At 41.7% G+C, this 21,643-nt stretch overlaps 1 protein-coding gene across 2 annotated transcripts in view; it reads left to right on the forward strand.

The window, feature by feature from the left end:
• Positions 1-21,643, forward strand: part of PDE5A (phosphodiesterase 5A) — a gene marked incomplete at its 5' end in the record, with an annotated part of 121,547 nt that overhangs the window by 55,198 nt on the left and 44,706 nt on the right. For both annotated transcript variants that reach the window (XM_080916311.1, XM_080916312.1), the window contains 5 exons: positions 448-515; positions 10,453-10,561; positions 11,423-11,510; positions 19,202-19,377; positions 20,298-20,357. In XM_080916311.1, coding sequence (XP_080772437.1) covers positions 448-515; positions 10,453-10,561; positions 11,423-11,510; positions 19,202-19,377; positions 20,298-20,357 — 501 coding nt within the window. The remainder of the gene's footprint in view (positions 1-447; positions 516-10,452; positions 10,562-11,422; positions 11,511-19,201; positions 19,378-20,297; positions 20,358-21,643) is intronic.

Genomic DNA, 21,643 nt, shown 5'->3' on the forward strand with positions numbered 1-21,643 from the left:
CACACAGCCTCTCTCTCATATACCCTCTCACACAGTCTTTTGCACACACACACATACACACACTTTCTCATACACACACACCACACACTCTCTCTATTTCTCTCTCTCTCTCACACACACACACACGCTCACACTCTCTCTTACACGCGCACACACACACACACACGAACACACACAGTTCTATACATACAAACACATATGCACACTTATACACACTCATGAAGACACATGCACACACATTCATGAACACATATACACATGAATACACACATATTCATACACAGACACACATGAACATATGCAAGTTTTACTAGCAGCAGAAGTGTATACTGGAAAGCTTTTGTCAGGTGCAGCACATCGTGTGTGTGTGTGTGTGTGTGTGTGTGTGTGTGTGTGTGTGTGTGTTCCATGACTCATGTCTCAAGGATGCTGTCATTCTGTTTTCAGGACTCGTTCTCCCGTGTGTTTCACATGGAGTGTGAGGAAGTAGGCAAATACTCCGATCCTTTAACGAGGTAAAGTAACTTCTCTGACTCTCAGGAGAATCACGTGCTGTAAGATGTGCTCTGTTGGCAGTCTGGTTTAAGGAAAACACAGGACATGTTTGCCCTGCAAAGATGACTTTATTTCTTAGGATACTTTCTTTGGTGTTAATTGACCAGAGAACTATTTCTTATAGCAGCATGCTGGTTGGTACAAACTTATGAACTCATTTAGCTAAGACCCACAAGTTCTGTTCTTCAGTTATATTTTCTGTTTGCATATCTGGAAATATCAGATTTCCTGGCAAACTTTCTGTAAATCTCTTCTGAGTTGGAATCAGGCATGAGAATTCACCTAGTAACAGAAGGAGGTCTATGGTCCTAATCTTAGAAATCTATGTACCCTCTCTGGCTGGTTCAAATCAGATCTTCCACTGAGTTCTTTTCCACAGTTTCTAAATGTGTACTCATATTTTTCTATTAATAGTATTTATTTCGAAAAGTATGTGCTGTGTTTGTAGATGAAGGATACAGGCAGTTATCCAAATCTGGCAAGTGCTTTCTGGAGATTGGGAAGTGGATTTAGGGCAAACTACTGAATGTTATTACCAGTATTTTTTTAACCATACCAAAAAAAATATCCTATTATTGTTCTCTTAGGTGATAGAATAAAGAACAGAAACCCACCAAGACGAGAGGCCAGAAATTGTTGAGCATTTATCATACTTTTTACTTCTTAAAATTACAAGATTATATTCTTATAATCTTATGATGATTATATAATGCTGTAACAACCTTGTTGCTTTCGTTACTATATATAAATACGAGTAAATATGCATTCATTATTATATACAATTGCCTCTACTCCACAGGACAAAATGAGTTAGTATGCTGGTTGCTCAAAGTATAAAACAAGTTATCTAGGCATGCCCTTTTGTATTTGTAGAGTATGTATCTAATTAAACTTTCATATTGACATTTTCATTTTCATTACATATCCAACCAATATCTTCTAATATCTAAATGATAGCTAGACAAACCTAGTGTAATAGTGACCTCTGCTGGTAAATATCCATTTTAAAACAGCAAGAGCAAAGATTTATAAATGTTTGGTTCTTTTTGCTAAATTCTCTCTGTAGGCCAAATGGAAGATACTTTACCATTTATAGTTATCTTCCAATCCAAGTATTTTATAAAATATTTTTATAAGGGATAAATATGTTAGTGTGGTTATTAAGAGGCAAATCCTAACTACTTTTTAAGTTAATCTTATGGTAATAAAGAAACTATTCACGCTCATTGGCTTTTGTCAGCATATTATCTTAAAGTTAGCCTTTATTCTAACGATGCAGTAAAAGACCATTTATTCATGAGATGAAATTATTTAAAATGGTTTATTAATAAAATTAGTTATCTGGGTTAGCTTCATGAAAATTGAACTATAAAAGGTGTTTATTAACGTTAACATTGTGAGAAAGAGTTAAGTTGATATTGATATTTAATGTTTATTGCATTGTTATATAATATATACTTTACAATATATATGATATATATTGTATATACTATACTTCTATAATTGGTTACTGATGGTACTATGGTTTGGTACTCTCTATTTCTCAGTACTAAACATTTTATTGTCCAGAACTCATCCATGAGATGAAGTGTTGCACAATTTAACAGTTAAAGAAATCATTTTCATTTTTAAGCTTGCTTCTATTGGTTGGAATTCATGGGTCCTGAGCCTAGGGATTCAGCCTGCTTGATAAAATACTTGCCAAGCATGCTCATAGTCCTGGGCTTGATCAATAACACTGCATAAGCCAGGTATGGTTGCATACACATGTAATTCTGGCACTCCATAGGTGGAGATGGTGAGGAATTAGGGTCACACAGTCACCCAGAGCCCTGCAGGACTAGATACCCTGTCTAAAATAATAAAGGATAAAAATTTGGGGCTGTTTTTTTAGATGATTTTCTTTTATATGCTTAGATAATGTTGACTATAGTTTTCAAATGTTGGATATCAAAACATAAACAACTATTTCCGTGACTCCTGTATATTTTTACTAGAATTATCACATACTCCGTGACCTCTGTCCCCTGTGTATCTTTACTAGCATTGTTACTTAAGTGGGATGAAGTTAGTAGGGTCTGTAGAATTGGCTTGTAGCCCCAGAATCTGGAAGTGGGGTACATTTCCAGATGGGAGGTGCTCTTTCTTTGTTATGATACAGAGCTGGTGATGGGGTTGTGTTAACCCTTTATTTTCAGGAGATATTTTATTTGTCATTCCATCCTAGTGATACTTATTCTTCTTAAATAAATGTGCCTTTTAATTACAAGACGATAAACACAAAGAGCTGCTCCTTCATACGCATTTGGACTATATATACCAGCTAGTACTTGTTATTGATTATTAAATTTGAAAACACAAATGTAGTTCAATTTCAGAAAAAAACCTAATTTTTGTGCTTTCTTTTTTTAATTTTATTTTTTTACTGATTCACTTTATATTCTGCTCACTGCCCCTCTCTAGGTCACCCCTCCCATAGTTCTCTTCTCCCCTCCCCTTCTCCTCTGAATGAGTGTCCCCCCAGGTGTCCCCTCACTCTGACACTTTAAGTCTCTGAGAGGCTGGGCACTTCCTCTCCCACTAAGACCTGACAAGGGAGACCAATTAGAAGAACATATCCCATTTACAGACAACAGCTTTAGGGACAGCCTCCACTCCAGTTGCTCAGGACCCACATGAAGACCAAGCTGTACATCTGCTACATATGTGCTGGGAGGCCTAGGTCCAGGCTACATGTGCTCTTTGGTTGGTGGTTCAGACTCTGAGAGCCTCGGAGTCCAGGTTAGTTAGACTCTTGGTCTTCCTGTGGAGTTCCTATTCCCTCCTGCTTTTTAAAGTGAGAGCATTCCAATGCAAAGATAACGGCGTCTCGTGGAAGAATGTAGAACTCAGACTGTTTAACTACAGGTACTGCTGCGTATTTCTTTGACCTGTGGAAATCCGCAGAGCTTCCTAGAGAACACAGCATGCTCTAGAAAACGAAAAGGGAGAATGATGTGGGGAGAGACTAGTGGGGTCAGGGTGATTGTCCTATCCAGTCTGTGAGGTGTGGGGGGGACAAACGGAGGCAGGTTGTGTGTTCCTGTCTTAGACAGCTGCAGAGGTTAAGGAAAGCCTAGTGGGGTTGCTGGGGAGCTTTCTAGCTGAAGTTTTCTTAGGTCTCAGAAGAACAGTCTTGATTTCGTGTCCTGGTGGGCTCAGTCTTGGGACATCCCTGGGAGGCACGACCTCGAAAGTGGCCTCTAGTGATGAGCAGCTGTGACGCCAGCCATATGCACTTCCTGCTGCTTAATCTCTAAGGCACATTCAAGGCCACCGTGATATTGTGGTTGTATTAAGGGTGCCGTCTGCATTCATTGTATCACGCTTTGAAATTCTTCACTATTCTATCTAACCAAACATTTATTTGGGGGGGGAGGGGGCCAGAAACACCCACTTTATTTTCTCCTCCCACCCCGAACATTTATTTTTCACTAAGATTTTTCCAGAGGACATAACTGACCTTGTCACCAGCCTCAGTCTCCCATGAAGGGTTTGCTCACTCACTGCTATAAAGATCCAAACCTTTTCAAGGACTGGTACCAACCTTAACTGGCAAAGAACACTTTGTATCTGAACTAAAATAGCAATGTTTAAGTAAAACAAACAAACAAAAGCAGCAAAGGGGCAATGGTGTTTCAGAATTAAAATATATCATTCATGTTTTATTGCCAGCCATTCAGCCTGACTAGAGTGTAGCAAAAATGGAAACAGGATTACCGTCACGGAAAACTTCACTACAGCTTACTGTACACACCTGCCCCAAGTCTGCCCCAACCCCCAATGCCTCCAGCTTAATTACTGCCCAGGCTGTTGGGTATCTATGAAGGAAAGCACATGGGTCTTCTGTCTGACCCAGTCTTTATTAGAAGGCTGATGCGTTTGTGAATCAGCTCTGTAAAATAAAGACAGCTGAGATCTGCCAGATCGTTGATCATATCAAGTATCTGACCAGTATCATATGTGATGGGAGATGTTGGGTTACATTCTCTTCTTTACACATTTCACAAATACTTTTCATGCAGTCCTTCACAGACTTATAGTCTGCGTAAATCCTGCCTTCTGGACTCTTGGCAGGCCAAGCCAGCAAAATGGCACGAGACAGCACACAAGTGCTTGGCTGCAACCTGCTGCTAACACTGCTGCCTCTGCCCACATGCCCATCCGCCCACTTTATTTTGATAATCTGCAGCTACTTAACATTTCTCAAATGTATGTAGAACTGATTCATGTCAGAAATGCGTTTTACATTGTTGTTCTTTTGTTTTTTTTTTTCCTGCCTGTTCTTTTTAACCACACCTTTCTTACCCATTCTTAAGGTGCACCTAGCTTTGTAAAAGCACCTAGCTTTGTAAACATTTCTGAAACGCCATATCTTTCCTAACGGGATCCACTCGGATGCTCTCTGTCCTTCTTTGCGTGTGGTGTTTGCATTGTTCCCAGTGCTATTTAGGAAGGTTTGCTTTTGTTGTGAGTCATGAATGCACAAAACAGCTTAAACAGGAATGTAAGATGATGTCCTCTGTATACCACAGGAAGGCTGCGTCCCAGATCGTGACAATATGGTCGCCTAAATAAGACTTGCATAATGTTAATACCAGTTGTCAAGCCAGCATGGATAGGGAAAATCTCACAGGGTCCCACTCCTAACAGAACTACAGGCAATTAATGGTTGCTAAGAAGGGGAGAATTACTCTTCCAGAGATAAGTCCCCTGGTAGACCATGCAATCCCAAGTGGTGAGTCCTAAGCACGTACACACAGGATCAACACTAAGTGGACCCAGCAGATTGTATTTACATACACGTACATACATATGTAACAACAGCAGTTAAAGAAGTCATGGATTTGAGGAGGGGTCAGGAGGACTTAGGGAAGATGGGAGAGCATGGGGTAGTGTGAATACAGAACTCACACAGGAAATTTTCAAAATTAAAAAAAAAGTATAAATGTAAAAGGAATATAATCCTCATTACTTTCTCCTGGGTGTGCTCTGAGCTAGGCAGGTCAAAGCTGGCTTTGGACCTTTACTCTGCAAATGTCCCAAATCTCAGATGCCTTCTACCTCACATCCCTTAGTTAAGTTCTATCCGTTCATGAGCAGCGATGGAGTCTAGCCATCACATTCATGTTCTAAACAGGGGATCAGGAGGCAAAGGTGTGGGTCAGTATTCTAGAAGTTGTCCCAAATATGCCTTGTCATCCTATTGACTGGGAATCATTCCTGTGGTAACACTAACTCTTGGGGTTGCAGTGTACTGCAGTCTTTATTCTGAGTAGCTCTGTGTCCCCGAAAAGAGGAGTTAATTTGGGGGCAGTTGGCATATCGTTACTAGACACTGCATATGCAGCTGAAATCTCCATCACTCAAGTATTTCCTCTTTGGTAGTAGCTCCTCACTGTAGTGACTGACCTACGTGACCTTGTTTTTCTTTCACGAAGATCCAAGAGTGGCCCTCGGGGAGCAGGTGTTCAAGCTGTATTTATTGATGGCAGGAAGCAATAGATCAACATTTTTTATAAAGTAGGAAGTAACCATGATGTTACCTAACTTTAATAGAACTCATGTTTTTATAGCAACTCCCATTTCTGAGTTAATGGTTCTGGCAAGTTTCTTAGGCACGTTGAGTTGCTTCTGACTGATGTGAACATAATGGTGTTGGTAATGATGAGAAAAGTATAGTTATTACTGTATTCAGTTTTAGTCTACAGAAGACTTACACGGCAGCATCTTTTCTGGTGTTTTCCATTCTCCCGGTGGCAACCTTTTTATTTTCCTTGTTTACGTTATGGCTTCTTCTTGTTTCATTTCCCTAGGCTGTTGTTTGTAAAGAAAACAAAATACTTGTAGTTTTGAGTATTATGTTATTAGCCTCAAGCCTGCACTTGCAACCTTCCCTTGAATGTCATACAGATAACACATGTAATCAGACCCAGGAGATCTGTTATGCAAGGCAATCTGAATGCCCTCAGGGCCGAGCTGGACGCTCATCTCATGACCATCTAGCGCTCTGCTGTGCTCTGGAACGCCATTTGCATTCTTTCTCATTTATTCGTAATACTTTCCAGTGTGAAAGGCTCTATTTGACCATATTACAGTCAAGTCAAAATGCATATAACAGAAGGGATACTGAGATATCTGACTCATTGTGGGACACTGTATGACATCCCTGTTTCAAGATATAGCCTGCGTATAAAGGACAGTAGACAGACACCATTATTGGAACTTTGGAAACTTAGAACCAGAAAAGGTCTTTTCTAGGACATGTATTTTTTTCTAATTATAATTTTTCTTTATTCTTCAGAATTCCATACCTATATACAATGAAATATGATTATACCCCCATTTCCCTCCTCTGATTCGTCCATGTGCCCCTAGAATGTGCTCCCAATTTGATGTTGCTTTTAATGATCCACTAAGTCAAGTTAACATCACACATATGTGCATGGGTGTGGGGCCATTTACTGGGCACATGGAAAACCCACCAGTGGGAACACCACCCAAGGAAAATGAATGGTTCTGTCTTTTCCAACAACTGTCAACTGCCAAAGGAGCTAGAGAGCTCCTTTCCCATCCTAATTACACAGTTCAGCCTTACTGTTGAGGACACCATATACTTTGGCTGGAAGACGTAGAGAAATCAACCTGAAACTAAGCAGAAATCTTTCTCCCATCTGGCTAGCTCTCAGTGTCAGAAGGCACTGTGCAGGCTGCTAGGGAAGAGAAGACAGCTGGTCCTACTGAGTGCTGAACTCCATGTGCGGTACAGTGACCTTCAGGCAATTGCTGCCCACCCACCCGTGCAATGCAAGAAGTATTTAAGTGTAATTAGGATGGGCCTGGCTGGGTTTTTGTGCTGGCTGGATTTTGTGCAGTTCTTGAACAGGTAAACCACAGCTGCCAAGAGCTGATTCTAATAGCTGAGTGATATCCAGACAGCATTCCCTGAACTCCTCCTCTTCCAGCTCTTGAGGTCTTTCCACCTCCTAGGTCATTGCCCGAGCTTTGGTGGGGGAAGGGTGACTGGAGAAGATTTCCCAAGGGGGCTGAGCCCTCAGCCTTTTACTCTCAGCACTTGTACTAATTATACATTGATTGCTGATGTCGGAATTAGAGTTTCTGTTGCTGTGACAACACAGCCTAGCCAATGGAATGGCACAAGCCCTTTGGAACCTCAAAGCCCATCCCCAGTGATAATATCTTTTCCAGTAATGCCACATCTCCTAACTCAGTGGTTCTCAGCCTTCCTAATGCTGTGACCCTTTAGCACCTATGGTGACCTCTCTAACCAAAAGTGTATGTTCATTGCTACTTCATGATTATAACTTTATTGCTGTTATGAATTGTAAGGTAAACGTTTGCTATGTAGGATATATGATATGCAATCCCTGTGGAAGGGTCATTCATACCTAAGGGGTTGTGACCCACATGTTGTCCCTGTGAAAGGGTCATTCACACCTGAGGGGTTGTGACCCACATGTTGAGGACTACTGTATTAATCCTTCCCAAACCGTTACCAACTGAGGACAAATGATTCCCACACATGAGCTGCTGAGGGCCAGTCCCATTCTAAACACCATAGCTACCTACTGCCAAAAGAAGCTTCTCTGGCCAAGCCTGAGAGCCTCTCAGGTCTGTGGTGTAAACATAAATATTCAGGGGGTAACTTAACATGTTCATTTACATAACAGGAGCAGTTTCTTCCCTGGGGCCTATGACCTGACACTGTGGACTACTGACCAGTATTACAGTACTAGGCATGAAACTGCACCCTGTGGAGCAGGCCTCAAGTCCAACCAGCAATCGAGTAGTTACCCCATAAAAATCCTTTCATTGCACGGGTGGGTGGGCAGCAATTGCCTGAAGGTCACTGCACTGCACACAGAGTTCAGCACTCGGTAGGACCAGCTGTCTTCCCTTCCCTAGCAGCCTGCACAGTGCCTTCTGAGATTGAGCTAGCCAGATGGGAGAAGGATTCCTGCTTAGTTTCAGGTTGATTTCTCTGTCTTCTAGCCAAAGTATATGGTGTCCTCAACAGCAAGGTTGAACTGTGTGACTAAGATGGGTTGTTTGGAGACCCCTGGGGACCAATAACTCTTTTCTTTAAAGATTTTTTAAAAAATTTTAATTTTTATTATTTCTTTTTATTTGTTGAGATTATAATATAATTACATTATGTTGCTATTTCATTTCCTTTCTCCAAACCTGTCTCATAAAAAGTCGTGGCCTTTTTGTTGATGTTATACAGGGTTGTGTGTGTGTGTGTGTGTGTGTGTGTGTGTCAGAGAGAATTACTAAATACAGAAATACAACCAGCTTACAATTTTAGTATAATGTTACTTGTATGTACGTTTTCAAGGCTGACCATTTGGTATTGGATAACTAACTAGTTGTGTGTTTTTCCTTACAGAATACTATTCCTCCAAGTCTTAACATTCCTTAGTTGCTTGTAGGAGTAGTGTCTGTGTGTGTGTGTGTGTGTGTGTGTGTGTGTGTGTGTGTCTGTGTGTCTGTGTGTCTGTGTCTGTAGGGACTGGGGCCTTGTGAGCTTTCCCCCATCCACATTAGCATGTCTATTGATGTCAGCTTTGTTCAGCTTGTATTTAGGTAGTGATATTGGGGAACCTTTAGGGGTACCGTGTCTTACATTCCTAGGAGACAACCTCACAGCAAACTCTCCGATCTGCCAGCTCTTAGCATCTTTCCACTCCTCTCCTCCAATAGACCCTGAGTCTTGGGCCTAGGAGTTGTGTTGTAGACATAGTAGTTGAAACTTGACCCCATGACTCTGAGATTGGTTGTGGTTTTAATGGTCTCCCTCTGTTGCAAAGAGAAGTTCCCTTTATAGGATGTGAGAACTACCCTTATCTGTCAGTAAAAGGACAAATATTTAGAATGTAGTTAGAAGTTATGATTTCATAAAGCAGTAGCTGTAGGTTCTTCTCCAGATCCATGACCTCGGTGACCCCGCATTGTTGGCTTGGAGTCCAGTACCAAGCATGAGTGCCCCCGAGTGGGCTCTAAGTCCAGTGAGAGAGCTGCTGGCTACCACTGAGGTGTTCATGTTACTGCTGCACCCTTAGGTTTCTTCTGCCTGCTGCTTATTGTGACTTACAGGCATCAGAGCTGTATGAGTCCTACTTACTCCTGAAAGCTTACATGGTACTTTCTGGAACCACGAAATCTACCTCTCAGGGAGAGGGCATTCATTGACCAATCACTTAGGGAATTATTCCATGCCTAAGGCATTTATTCATTTTTAAATATCACCTTCTACTTTTCCATCTCTTTGGTTAGTAAATCTACAACTAAAATAGGCATATCAGACAGAAAACACACAAACACACACACACATACACAGATACATACACACACTCACACACACAAATACACACATACACACACACACATGCACACGCACAAACATAGCAGGAGGAGGATGCATCTAGAGAGAACCTACTAAAATTCTTTTAAGTGTGACCATTTAATAAAGTTCCTCATGTCGTGGTGACCCTCACCTATAAAACGATTTCGTTACTACTTCATAACCATGAGTTTGCTATGGGTATGGATTGGAATGGAAACATCTGATATTCAGGTTATCAGAAATGTGACATCCGAAGGGGGTCACGACCCACAGGTTAAAAACTGCTGTTCTGGACAGTCCAAATTGTGTGGGTGTTTGCTGTATCAGACTATTCAGATTGGGGTGATGACCGAGCTGTGATCATCTAACATGTTTTCAAATTAGGATGTAGCTGTCCCCCTGCAGTTCACAGCCGCTGGTCCCTCCTTTACCTGCTAGTATTGCACATTTTCCCACTTAACAGAAGGAACTCACATCTATTATTCCTGCAGGGAGCATGATGCAAACAAAATCAATTACATGTACGCTCAGTATGTCAAAAACACGATGGAGCCACTTAATATCCCAGATGTCACCAAGGACAAAAGATTTCCCTGGACAGTAAGTAACCTAATTTTAGACTTGATGCTCATAGGCTGTTTTCTCTTCAGACCCATACTTTACAGCTGCTTTTTGTCTGAAGGACTAGGCTGGAAACTGGCTGTGTGAGGGGGAGGATCTCTGTTTTCCTGCTCTAAGGAGAGCACCTCTATGTGTGCTTGGGAGGCCTGCGTTTTTGCTCTACTCTTTTTATAGTGACAAACCAGCATGTGCAAGTTGGGGTGATTTAAAGAACACGGTGTCAGTGACTTTCCTCAGATGGCATTCCATCTGTATCTGTAAAAAGTAAGGTCCCCATGGTCTGTGTGCACAGCACTGGCGTTCTTCTTAGTGAGCTGCTCCTTGCGAAAGATGGGTACTCACTTGCCTTGACATTGAAGTTATTACAGAGATGTGTTCCGTAGGCACTGAGCACTTTGGATTCCTGTGCTTTCTTTAATCTTTCAACAACACTAGCCTGTGACTTAGCTGCCTTGGTTCTGTTGTCTGCACACTCAGGACAACTCTGTCAAGACTATGGAAATGTAGGCTTCAAGTGTCATGACATTATTAAGGACGCCAATATTGTAACTCGCTGTTTCCAGACCTTGGATGCTGCCTACTTTGTGAGACTTCTACCTCACCAGGATCGCAGACGCTGAATAAATATTTGACTTACTTTTACTATAAACTCCTTGAAAAGTTTAAATAGAATAAAAGACATTTGGTATATTTTACAATAAAGACTGAGTTTACTGCTCCTTGTCTGCAGCTGGTAAGAGATGAGCTTATGAGTTTTTCACATGTGCCTACAGTTAGGATGATGTTCCTGGGATCAGTCATCTCTGTTGTTTTAGCAGACTTGGTTTTGTTTTTCTTTAGAATGAAAACACGGGACATGTAAACACGCACTGCATTGGAAGTTTGCTTTGCACACCTATTAAAAATGGGAAGAAGAACAAAGTCATAGGTAAGACCTTTCCATTGATTTAACACTCAGAATTTAAGAAAAAAAATCTTCACCTACTGCTTTCTCATGTGACTTGTAAATTTAAAGAATGAAATGTCTGAGGAAAGAGAAAATTTAGAGTTATAAATGAACAATGTTATGTTGATAACTTCCTCCATACATATCGGGCATTTTATTAGATATAATGTATTTTTTAAATCATTAAAATACAGTTTTACCTGAGATTTTTGTTTAAGATTGATATGCTAAGGTCTGTAGATTAGACTGGCAAAATGGCTCAGTGGGGAAGGTGCTTGCCAGCAAGCCTAAATTCTAATCCCAGGGTCCATATAGCAGAAGGAGATAACCAACTCCAAAGTGTTGTCTTCTGAGCTCATATCCACACTGTGACACACTTGCACAACCCGCTGTGGGCACACTCACATACACATTAAAAATGTTCAAAGTTCATACACTGAGAGGCATCAACTGACAAATGTATTTAGTCGTATTTCCTGGTATTTGACTTTTCAAATATGTAATTGAGGTTATAGATTGCATTAATTTGTTTATTCATTTATTCAGTATTTATTGAGCACCCCTGTAGTCTAGGCCCTGGTATAAACCAGTGAGCAAAGCAGAAATCCCTGTCCTATGGTCTTACATTTGTATACAGAGGCTAAAGGACAACGTCTACTATGTAACGGCACAAAATTACTCCTCCAGACAATGGAAGGATGTTCCCTGTGACTGAGATGTTGACCCCTTGGTGTCATGGGCTATAGTAAGAGCAGGGCAAACATAGCTGGGCACTGGTATCACACTGATTGCTTCAGTCCCAGCACCCAAGAGCAGAGGCAGGTGGATTTCCAAGTTGGAGGCCAGCCAGGGACACATAGTGAAACCCTGTGTTTAAAAAATATGTTACTTTGTACTCTAGTTATCCATGGTCAACACAGAGAAAGTGGTTCTGCTCCCAAGCATTCTCTTGAGATTGTAGAAATAAAAGGAAGATAACTGACTTCTACAAACTAAAATTTAACACTAAAACCTGAATGGACCATAGCTTATACATAACTTTACCTTTTAAAAATCTGCATAGCAGGGTTGGAGAGATGGCTAAGTGGTTAAGAGTGCTGACTGCTCTTCTAGAGGTCCTGAGTTCAATTCCCAGGACCTACATGGTGGCTCACAACCATCTGTAATGGGACCTGATGCCCTCTTCTGGTCTGCTTGAAGACAGCTAGAGTATACTCATATAATTAAAATAAGTAAATCTTTAAAAAATCTGCATAGCTTTCAGGTTGCAAGAAGAAGAGGTATTATTATTTAACATGCAGGTAGGTAGGTGTGCTAGTGTGCCTGTGTGTGTGTGTGCACATGTGTTACAAATGTTGAAAGTACCTATGTAAGTTGGGCACAACTCTGATTCCTTTGCTCAGAGGTCATTAAACGTTCCATGAGCTGACCTCCCTTTTTCTGATTCCAGACCCACTAATCTGATTTCCCTTATTTGATTTTTCTTCCAACATAGTTCATAGGAAGGGAACCGGTTGCTTTACAGATTTACGTTCTTGTCTGTTCTGGTCTTCTTCACCAGTCTTGCTGTCCTCTGTCACCAGCATACCATTGTAGGCCCAGGGTCAGAGCCTACATACACCCCTAGAAGCTTGTAGGCCACTCCTTGCTATACTCTCCTGGGCTCAGACAAAAAGATCAGAAGCCAATCAACATATAAGCACATCTTATGAACATCAACACCAACTGCTCTCCAAAATAAGCAACAAATGTTAGGTTATAACATTTTACTTGCTAGGAGACCTATGGAGAAACTATATTATGTTTTGCTTTTTAGAGAATGTTTTTCACGTAACTATAAGAAACTCCCATAAGCTGCCTTGGAGAGTGTGAATTTGAGCTCCCGCAGGGAGGTGCCATTTACTGATACATTGTCATAAGAAAAACCTCAACACTGACTCTGTGAAATAATAGGTGAGGATTGGGGCTTGCTGTGGGAGGGATGTGTCTATCACTCCTGCACTTTAAGCATGGCTGGTTACCCAGCACAGGCCTGGGAGAGGCTGTTTGCTTCACTTCCGTGTAAACAATTAGCAACGCTCAGTAACTTCCTAGATCTGTCAAAATCTTTTTGATCTTGTGTCTGTTTCTAGAAGACGAGCAATTAAAAAAACAAACAAACAAACAAACAACTTAGCATGAGAAGACGCAAGCCTGGCATGGTGCACTCAACGGGCAGATCTCTGTGAGTTTCAGGGCCGTGTAGCAAGTTCCAGGACAGGTAGTGCTGCATAACAGAGAGATCTTGTCTCAGAAAAACAAAAGTCAAAACAAAATAATATGAATAATTGGGCATATGCTTTCACATCCTGCTGAAAAGCAGAAGCAAAGGGCAGCAGCTGCCTTTGAAAAGAGAAAATTCTTTTTTTAAAAAAAGAAACATAGTTTCTGTGTGAGTTTGTGGGACAGACAAGGTACTCAAGTTCATCGCAGTGTGAAATGGAAATTTCCCAGTGAGCCCTGCACAAACTTAGATTTCCACGGGAGCCATGGGGAAAAGATCACAGCTGCGGATAATTTGTCTTGTATGCCACAGACCAGACCCGGTATGGCATTCTAACAGAGAATCCCCACAGAGTTACAGGCAGGCAAACAGGCCACCCCGAATGTCTTTCTGTAATCTTCTTCCTTCCTCTTCATTGGTTTTCATTATTGACATTTAGATGAAATTATAAGCATTAGACCTGTTCAGAGCCTGTTGAATCATCAGCTTTATTCCCCAAAGTATTATAGCCTATCAACAAATGTTTTCATATGCGCTGCTCGACACAGAATGTTTCTGCCACTGCCCAGAAAAAAAATTTCTCAATTAGCATTCATTCATTTTAACTAGTTGTTTGCCCTGTTGATAAAGCGAAATGCCTTTTTCTCCATATTATTTTTTCTAGGAATTTTGATCTCTTATCTCCATACCAATTTCAAAGCATATTTGAGGAGGGTAGTATATTTCTTTCTATTTTGAAATATGCATTATATAATGTATTGACATATTATGTATTGTATATTACATATTATATATCATATATCATGTTATACCCACCTCCTCTCCCTATGTTGAGATTCTGCCTGGCTCCAGTCTATGTAGATCTTGTACATTCACAGCTGCCATGAACTGAACTCATATGTTTCATCTGCCTCGTTGTCAGATGACACTGTTTCTTTCTAGTCATTCTTACAGTCTTCCCACCCCCTCTTTTACAGTGATGCCTGAGCCTTGGGTGTATAGGATAAATGTCCCATTCAGGGGTCCACATTTTCTGGATTCTTATTTTCTACAATTTGAACAGGTGTATCAACTACCATCTACTTCAAAAAGAATCTTCTCTGATGAGAATTGGTAGATTTGCTAGTCTATCAATATAGTAATAAGTTGCTGGTCAGTTTAATAGTCTACCCACTTTTCAGTAAAAGCAGTAGTTTCTCCTTTAGGGTCTTTGATCTCTCTGGACATGAGTTCTGGTCTCAGCGATGGTGCCAAGTGTAGATTTCAGCTTGTGTGGCAGGCCTTGAGTCCAGTTGGAAAGTAGTTGGTTACTGCCATGGCATTAGTGCCACTACTGGACCGGTGAACATGTCTTTCCAGGCCAACTGTAACTGTGGCTCACAAAGTTCATAACTGAGTCAGGCTAGTGATTACTTTTCTCTCCGGTACTATACATAGCACCTTCTAGTGCTCTGAAAGCCGACAACAGAGATGAACCTTCCAGGTTGGCACCAGCTTAGCTTCTCCATGTCTGTGACTCTGGTATGTAATGTCTTCAGCATCTTCACGGTAACAAAGAGCATTAGCAATAGTCTTTGATGTTTGGGGTCTATGGGACCTCACTGGCCAAGAAGTCCAAAAGGCATAACCCATTCTTGGCACTGATTCTGAGTGAGCCAATCCAGACCCAGAAAGACAAATCTTGCGTGTTTTCTCTCATTTATGGATCTCTCATTGGGAGACAAGACAGGGGTTGATTGGCCTTTGAGACGTGGGCTTGCTTTAAAGTCCTGGATGCTATGGAACTTGGTACTTTTGAATTCATTGAGATCTGCCTACCAAATGCTGTGATTAAAAGCCCGTACCTCCGCACCCTGCAAAATGACTCTTTTAAAACATTGCCATTAATTTTGAGAATGTCATACAATGTATTTTGATCATATTCACTGTAGCTTCTGGCAGAGCCATCCCTACCTCCTCACCCACACAGCCCGTCTCCTCTTTCTCCCGTTTTAAACCCTTGGAGTCCAGTTCATGCTGCTCTAATACCACTGAGTGTGGGGCCGTTGTCTGGAATGTGATCAACCTATGGAAAGTTTCCCCTCTTAAAAACTTAAGGAGGTGTAGTGTGCTGAAGAGGAAAGAAGGAACAGGGTGATGGGCAGGGTTATGGAGGGGGAGGGGAGGATGAGCAACACTTCTTCAGAGTGGAGTTACCTCTCATGTGCGTGTGACACTGTCCACTGTGAGACACCATAGGCTTCCAAATAAAAACTTCAACGGCAGGAGTCAGTTACTTCTTGAGGGGGTAATTCTTTTAATTGCCTGAAAAAATTTCAATACTTTTGTAGAGAAAGACATTCCCAAATTAAGATCATTGACAAAAGTAAGTACAACTATCTTTTACAAGATTAAATCTTGTTATCTGTTTTTAAAACGTCCTGACCAAGATTATTGGCCCGCCCCCAAAATGAGCAAAAATAATTTTTCTTAAGATTGGTGTTAAGGTCGGTTTGATTTATTTTAAAGCCAGATGCTAATTTTTACGTTCACGTTCATGGCAGAGAGAATCTGCTGCCCTGGTGAAGTATATAAGCCTTAACTCTGTGCTGCTGGGAGTTTGGGAGCAGATGCTGAGTCCCAGAATTACAGCTGCAGTGGGGAAGGGGGGGGATTCAGAGCAGCAGTGGTTTCCAGAAATGCTTGGTAGTGGCAGGGGCCATGCGAGCTGATGCTAAGTAAGTGCCCCCACCCCCTTCATAATATTAGTGAACACGGATAATTTATTCTTCGGTTTCATTATTGCTTCGCCTTCCTCCTGATACAGTCTTGGGCATTATTTAACTTTATGATTATATTTACTACTGTGCATGAAACAATCTCAGTGGCTCACACTCCATCACTGCCTTGTCTAGCTCTTCTTGAAGGTCATTTGTGAAGAAATGGTGACAGTTTAATCTGTACATGTGCCCAAGCCTTAAATTCTCTCCAAGAACAACTCCGTTTGTTTCTTATAAACCTTTCCATGGGTTTTTGCTCGCCGTGATTAAATTTTCTAAGGGGTTTAATGTGATCAGTGGGATAAGCATGCATGCTGTCCAGCCCACTTTCGAGAAAGAAGATAATTACATGCTTAAATGGCTGTTTGTCTTTCAGTCCCTTTTCTTGCCCTGGGGCTTAAGTCAGTATTTCTGCACCTGTAGTGGTGGCTTTGTAGCACAGATGCTTTTTATCTGTTCTGTGCTGCGTTCTGCTCTGGGCCGTGGATACAGCAGGCTTAATATTCATCTGGCATTCCATTTAAATGATTTGTGAGCAGTTCCAGGGGTAGAATTTAATACTCCTTTTTGTCCGGAGCTTTGCAATCAGATCTGCACTACATCTCCAGATCCATTAATACCTCTTAACATAGCTGTTCAACGGGTTTTAGCGAGGACAGCTTTGAATTACCGAGTAACAGACTTAATTAGGGCATAGCTTAGCAAATTGCCTGATGCACTCACCCCAAGCCCCGTCACACTTTCTCATCGTACGCCTGCAGAAACTGCAGCGAGGTAATGTGAAAATCTTATTTCTGAGCAATGGCCACCGTGTATGAGATAACTTGTGTAAGAGTCGAAAGACACTTCCTCTGAGATCCGAGCAGAAAGAGCCTGAAACAAACCACTTGCAGGAAAATTCCAACTGGGAGACGGCCAGAGCCTACGTAAACAGTCCCATAGTTACAGTGTGAGGAGCCACAAAGATGGGAGGACATAGCCCTTGTGCTTTTACCAAATATGGGATGCGTGTTGTTAAGATAATGAACGCTGAGTGCCGTGTTGTGTGTGGCTTTTTGCTGGCATGGTCCCCCGTCTTTATGTCTTGGTCGAAGTCTTGCTTTGTGTTAGAGGTTCGGTCCCCGCAGCACACGTGCACATAGGAAAGGGTGCAGATATTAAGGACCACATAGGCAAACACAAAGGAAAGCAGAGGCCAGATCATTTGTTAAAACAGAGAGTGCAGCCATGGTGACAAAAGGAATTAATATGTAATCAGATGTCAGCACAGACCATGAAAATCTTTTGTGTTCCAGGAAAAATAAGCGCTAATAGTCGATATAATCTCCGTGGGAAAGTACCTCGGGTCAGAGCTGGGGTCCTGCATCTTTTCATTAACTCAACTTTTTTTTCCCTAAAATTCTTAGTGTCTGCCAGGATTTTGTTAGCTGAGAAAGTGGGGTTGTGGGGAGGGGATTGCTAAACCCAGCACACTTAAAGCCAAGAAAGAGAGTAGAGTCTGTCCTTTTCCTGTTAACATAAGGACAAGCGCCTGCCCTGTGTCTGAGCTGCGGGTCTGAGGACCTCTTTTTGAAGATGTAGGCTTCACCTGGGAGATCGGCAGGAGAGCACAGGACCAAAATGCAGGCCCCAGGTAGATGGGAAGTCCACGGCAAAGGTGTGGGCGATTGACACGCAGCTTGAGCACTGCGAACAAATGAGCATGCGCAGTGAACCGAGCTAGGCGTAGGCCAAGGCAGAGGTTGATTTTAGACTCACGTGGGTGCTTGTGAGTTAATGCAGCAACCATTTCCCCCCTCTAGTAATGGTTCCACCACCTTCCCAAGGAAAATAATGAGAACCAGAAATTGTGTGTCTTCTCAAGTACCCAGCACGGTGTGTATCCCACAGTGGACACATAGAGGAAGTCTTCTATTTAGAGACAAAGTGATTAATCAGCACATTTTACTCAACGCAGAAACCTCATTCTGTAGACACCAAATCCCATAGCAACACTGGCTGAGTAAAGATTCCCATAGCCTTAGGATAATCCTCCATTCTTGCCCAACTTCATGGCTGACCTATAAGGAGAGATCATGATACTCTTTAGGGACCAAGTCTGCTTTTCTATCTAAAACAGTCGTATCTGTGTTTACTTCTCCCCGTGTGATTATCTTGAATACTTGAGCATATATTTGAAATCTGAAGCTGCCTGTGTGAGCTGCCTATTTTCTGCATTCTATTCTGTATGTGACTGCGTTTTTAAACTCTGCTTTCTCAGTAAAGGAAGGAAGGTGGTGTGACCCAAAACTCCGATCCGCATCAAAACTGCTCTTTTGGCACATGCACAAAAATCCAATTAGTTTCTGAAGGACAAATTGTCTTTGGGGACTCAAATGATCTAAAATTCATGACCAATCTGGAGGAAAATAGTTCTAGGGATTTTTTTTTTTTTAAATCATAGATGATAGACATTCAGGGCTGTGTGAAACTAACACTCATATAAATTAGTCGGGATTACTCTCCTAGGTTTGTTTGCAGAGGTCTGTGTTCTTACTTGGAGACACTAAGCACTTGTAAGAGAAAACACTAAAGCAGTCTGTGTGTGACGATTAAGGCCGATCACAGCTGGTGACTGACAATCATGTTCTTCATTTCTTGGCTTGCTCTAGGGGTTTGCCAACTTGTTAATAAGATGGAGGAGAACACCGGCAAGGTTAAGGCTTTCAACCAAAATGATGAACAGTTCCTGGAAGCTTTTGTCATCTTCTGTGGCTTGGGGATTCAGAACACACAGATGTATGAGGCAGTGGAGAGAGCCATGGCCAAGCAGATGGTGACATTGGAGGTGGGACATTAGAGGAAGTGGGATTTGGTCTGCCCAGGCACATACTCGGCTGCCCCCAATACATGATGATGTCCACACGCTTATTTAAAAGCCAAAGAAAGTAGATTCCGAGTATTTAGACTCTTATCAAGGTACATCTGACCAAACCAAGACTCTGGTCCATCCTCTGCCTTTTCTGTGGTTTATTCTTGGGGATGCCCACCATCCTGAGTCTGTCTCTTCCCTGTTTATCCCTTTGGTTTAAAGGGAATTTCTAAAATTGTCCCACATAGCTTAGAAGTCACCCTTTTTGAAAACGAGAGTTAGGATTCTTATCTCGTTAGTTTTAAAGTAAACCCAGCCCATGGGGAAGCACTGGGTCCTGGTTCTCCCAGAGATTCACATCCAGTTCCTCCAGATGCTGCTTTACTCCCTCTGCCCTTGGCTCATGGCTCTGAGAGCATCTTTAAACCTGGGTGAATGTACACTAAGAATGGATTTGGTGGTTGTTACAGGTTTCACCTGAGAACCATTTCTAAACCACTCCCTCCCCCTCAAATAGCAATTTAAAATAAATCTATTCCCGAAAGAGTTTTACTCCCCTTTTCTGAAGACAAGTCCATTTCTAGAAGAAAAAAAAAAGTTCAAAATAAATTTACTGCTGTGTGTGAGCCAATGATCCTTTCTAGAGTGGCTTACAAATAATGTGATTGTTATACCAACAGTGTCAGAATGAAAGTGTCAGGGTTTTCTTTAAAAACTAAGGAGTGTAACTTGAAATGCACCCAAATGGACCCTGATGGAGGTCTCACTATGTTGATGAAAGTCACAACTGAGAGTTGTCAGTGAGAGATCCTTGTTACCTGTCTCACAAGTTGGAGCAGGATTCCAGCCAGATGTTCCATGTGCATCTGTAACCTGGGTTCCTGTCTTACCCATAGGTCCTGTCTTATCATGCATCTGCGGCAGAGGAAGAAACAAGAGAGCTCCAGGCTTTATCGGTAAGTCTCTTCTTTTGGATACTCACTGACTATACTATCTAATTAATATACAAGTGCTTTTACTAGTGGTAAATATTTAGATGGACACAGAAATTCTTTATGCTGATCAACTGTCCTTTCTTGCTAGGGCACAAAGTCACCGATAATACGAAGCACCAATGATCTATGTTGACTTTTCATGCTATTATGTTATTCTGACTTTTGCCTCCAGTGCTTAATATAGACGTCACATCTTCTCTTTCACCAAAATCAATGTAGTTTTCACATACTGGGAAGATTGAGATGGGTGATTACAGGTGGTTGGTTGTTGTCAGTAACCAGCTTTGCACTGGCAAGAACAGAGCGTAGTCTTATCCCTGACCATATGGTAGATGTTTGAAATCAGGATCAGATAAGGTTAGTTACCCGAATCATGTCATTATTTAGTATGCTGTGAGGGGAAAGGAAGCCAGCTTGGAAGCACACATTCTGGGTCTTGGCTGGGAACACGTTGGTTACACTTGCAATACTTGCACTGTAAATTGTTGCTGCGACCTAGCTAGCCTCTCTGACACAAGAATTGTGCACAGAAGGAGTGGAAAGTTTGAGCGGATCATAGAAATTCTATTTCATAATGACACCATAGCGTGCCAGAAGATAACTTTCTTGTGCTTTATCAACGAGTTCTCATGGAAACTCCAGCTGGGTTGTGAAGAGCACCCTGGTGCCTAGAAAAGCCAAAAAACTTCACGTTCACAAGGCCATGCCAGTAGAAAGAGGAAATGAAGACTTTCTAAGTTAAATCGTGAGTAGGAACATAAGTCATCTAGAAAAGACAGGAAAAGAGTCATGGGGTAATTTTATCTGAAAGGTCACACAAAGTTTACAGAGGTATTGGGTTTAAAGTATCATTTGCCTTGGACTTAATTGATGCTTTTCTTTCCTGAGACCGGAGCCAGGCTCTCACACATGCAGGCTCTCACACAGAAAGTTCTGGAACTCATTTGAACTCCCGACATTCCACCCGCCTCACTCAGCTTTCCAAATCCTAGAAGTACAGGTGTGAGCTACCTCACCCAAGTGAATTAGCACCTTTGCCTACTTCACCAACAAGATCTAGTTTTCAATTCAGTGTGCTGTGAGCAGGAAATGGCTCTGAGCTTTCAAGCCCTTTGAGTTAGAACTTAATACTAGGGGAAAGCAGGAGTCACACCCTGCTGTGTGTCATGTGTAAATCCAAAGAGCAAAAGTAGGAATTGCTGAAGACAATGCTAAAACGATCACTGGCGCATCTTAAACTCCATTTT

Source organism: Micromys minutus (assembly GCF_963924665.1).
Source record: "Micromys minutus genome assembly, chromosome: 4".
NCBI classification, from domain to species: Eukaryota; Metazoa; Chordata; class Mammalia; order Rodentia; family Muridae; genus Micromys; species Micromys minutus.